Source organism: Diachasma alloeum, unplaced genomic scaffold (assembly GCF_001412515.2).
Source record: "Diachasma alloeum isolate Michigan unplaced genomic scaffold, Dall2.0 Dall_scaffold_00728, whole genome shotgun sequence".
Lineage (NCBI taxonomy): Eukaryota > Metazoa > Arthropoda > Insecta > Hymenoptera > Braconidae > Diachasma > Diachasma alloeum.
In genome coordinates this window covers 70,940-73,314 of record NW_021680859.1, presented here as the reverse complement: position 1 = coordinate 73,314, position 2,375 = coordinate 70,940, and the positions used below count along the sequence as shown (strand labels likewise).

Sequence of the window (2,375 nt, the reverse complement as noted above, 5' to 3'; positions counted from 1 at the left end):
GTTTATATCACGAGCCGAAGGCGAGTGATATAATCCCACGAGCTAAAAAACATTTTTTCACGAGTTACGAACAATATTTTCCATCACAATGTGGCGGAAATTGGACTTTTAGGCATGCGGAGCGTGCCGAAAAGTTCACTTTTCGTCACAGCGTGATGAAAAAATATTTTCTGATGAATGTGATTATAATTCTCGCCTTTGGCGAGGAAAAGTGTTTTTTGGCACGTGGGATTATATCACTCGCCTTCGGCTCGTGCTGTAAACCTCCCAAGAGTTAAAAAACTCTTTTATGTCATCAGGCCCGATAAATCGCGATTCTAACCTCGCTTCGCTCGGTTAGATCGCGGTTCTCGGGCCCAACGACATAAAATAGCGTATATCACACGGCAATAAAAGCATTATCTGGCGAATGTGATTATAATCGAGCCGAAGGCGAGGATTATAAAGCCACATTCGCCAGATAATGCTTTTATCGCCTAATGACAAAATATACTATTCCGCACTCGTAACGAAATATACTATTTTTCTCAGTGTTCCTCTCATTCGAATTATCAATCCAACTTCCAATTAAAAAATTATAGTGATTTCAAAATGAAACACGTCTACTGTATCAATCTGGTGCGATTCCGATCCGTTATATTCACAGAATTCATAGTTTAAAAGAATATAAGATGTTCTATAATATTTCCATCGTCTTTCAAGCGATAAGTTAAAATTGATTTTTTTATCATTCAATAAGTGACTACGCCCAGATGAATTCCGCATTTGAATCAAATAAAACTGTACTTTTTCGTTGACAATAATAAACTCTTACATTTACTTCAATTAAAGATATTTTAATTACATTGAATACATAATAAACGGTTCATTTGATTGAAATGAGAATTATGATCTGTTAATGAATTCGTTCTTTTCACATCATCTCATTTGAACCATCAAGCCAACGACTAATGTGAAGATATCTTCACGCGAAAAGTCGACTAAACCCCCAAAATCAGTAATGACATCCAGCATTTCACACCCAAGATTAACTGGTTCAAATGGGATTTTAGGAATGAATGCGATTTTAATAGGAAGCTGAGGTGGATAAAACTCGTAATTTCCAGTCTCACTGCCCACAATGGCTCATTGTGTCATGATATTCTTCGTCATCTCGGTTATCTTCCTTTATACAAGTAAGCTAGCCAAAGTAATTTTCTAATTTGCGGGATTATTGCAAGGGTTCCTTCATTTGCCGGAATTGATTCATTGAATAGAATCTAATCATCAAATTTTGGACGGCTTCTTTCTCACGGACCGGCAATTAGCATAACTTGATAAACGATCCAATCGTTTTTAGACTATTTGTTACTATCAAAGATTTGTAAACAATAAATGAATCTCCCGAAGATAAAAAATGATGAAATGAAAATGTTACGTTTACTGTAATTTGCGAATTTCACCGTTTTCATTGCAATTCAATGTTTACATAGCATGCTGCGCAATCCAATGCTATCAATGCGACAGTTTCAAAGACAACAACTGTACCGAAAAGGAAGTGGACCTCAGATACCTTCAACATTGTCCCAATACCCATAATTACTGTCGAAAAATAATTTCCGCATGTAAGTTTAATCTAACAATTGGAGTTTTGCATGAAATTTCTTTATTGCTGTATATGGAAACTTAATGAAAAACATTGAACGTCTATTTTCTAATTTCGATAAATAATAACAAATTATCAAATTAAAATTGTTGATGTTTTCTTTTAAAAAAAAGTCTAGTATATATTTTTTTAATTAAACTTCGCAATTCATAATTTTATTCAATAAACAAATTTCATAGAACGATACAATGCCTTTCTATCTAACATTTGAAATTCATTATGATTTATGAACTATCTAGTTTATTTCAAGGACCCACGCGAGTCTTTCGTAGTTCGAGAATGTGCTGCCCACGGACCTAAAGAGGAGGCGTGCTACAAGGGGAAATACAGCAAAGACAGCTATCAATATATCTGCGAATGTAAAAACGCTGAGGGCTGTAACTCCTCTTCTCTGTCTTATAATCAAAATTGGATCATTTTAATCTGCATAATATGTATGTTTTTTCATTTGAAAAATTGAATACAAAGTGACAAGAACAATACCATTCATTACATTAAAATCGTTAAATAATATCGATTTAAAAATTCCATAAAAATTAATCAATGATAATATTATCATTACTGATTATAAATAATTGTGATAATTATATTAATCGAAAATTTTAGGATTTTGGAAACTGATTTTTATTATTTTTTGTCGTAAAATAATTTTTTCGTTTTAAGTAACTCATGAAAATAACATCTATTTCAAATAAAATGATAAGGAGGTGTGCTACAAGGGGAAATACAG

At 33.0% G+C, this 2,375-nt stretch overlaps 1 protein-coding gene across 1 annotated transcript; it reads left to right on the top strand.

The window, feature by feature from the left end:
* Window positions 1–1,120: 1,120 nt before the first annotated feature.
* LOC107044407 lies at window positions 1,121–2,105 on the top strand. Its single transcript, XM_015266273.2, has 3 exons — window positions 1,121–1,175; window positions 1,473–1,604; window positions 1,885–2,105. The coding sequence occupies exons 1-3, from the start codon at window positions 1,121–1,123 to the stop codon at window positions 2,103–2,105; spliced, it is 408 nt and encodes a 135-aa protein (XP_015121759.1).
* The last annotated feature ends 270 nt before the right edge of the window (window positions 2,106–2,375 follow it).

What these genes read in the sequence shown, in the direction of transcription:
- LOC107044407 (XM_015266273.2), top strand. Translation starts at nt 1,121, where the DNA reads ATGGCTCATTGTGTCATGATATTCTTCGTCATCTCGGTTATCTTCCTT. An exon ending in GGTTATCTTCCTTTATACAA is followed by an intron (nt 1,176 to 1,472) that starts GTAAGCTAGCCA and finishes ATGTTTACATAG; the next exon opens with CATGCTGCGCAATCCAATGC. An exon ending in TCGAAAAATAATTTCCGCAT is followed by an intron (nt 1,605 to 1,884) that starts GTAAGTTTAATC and finishes TGAACTATCTAG; the next exon opens with TTTATTTCAAGGACCCACGC.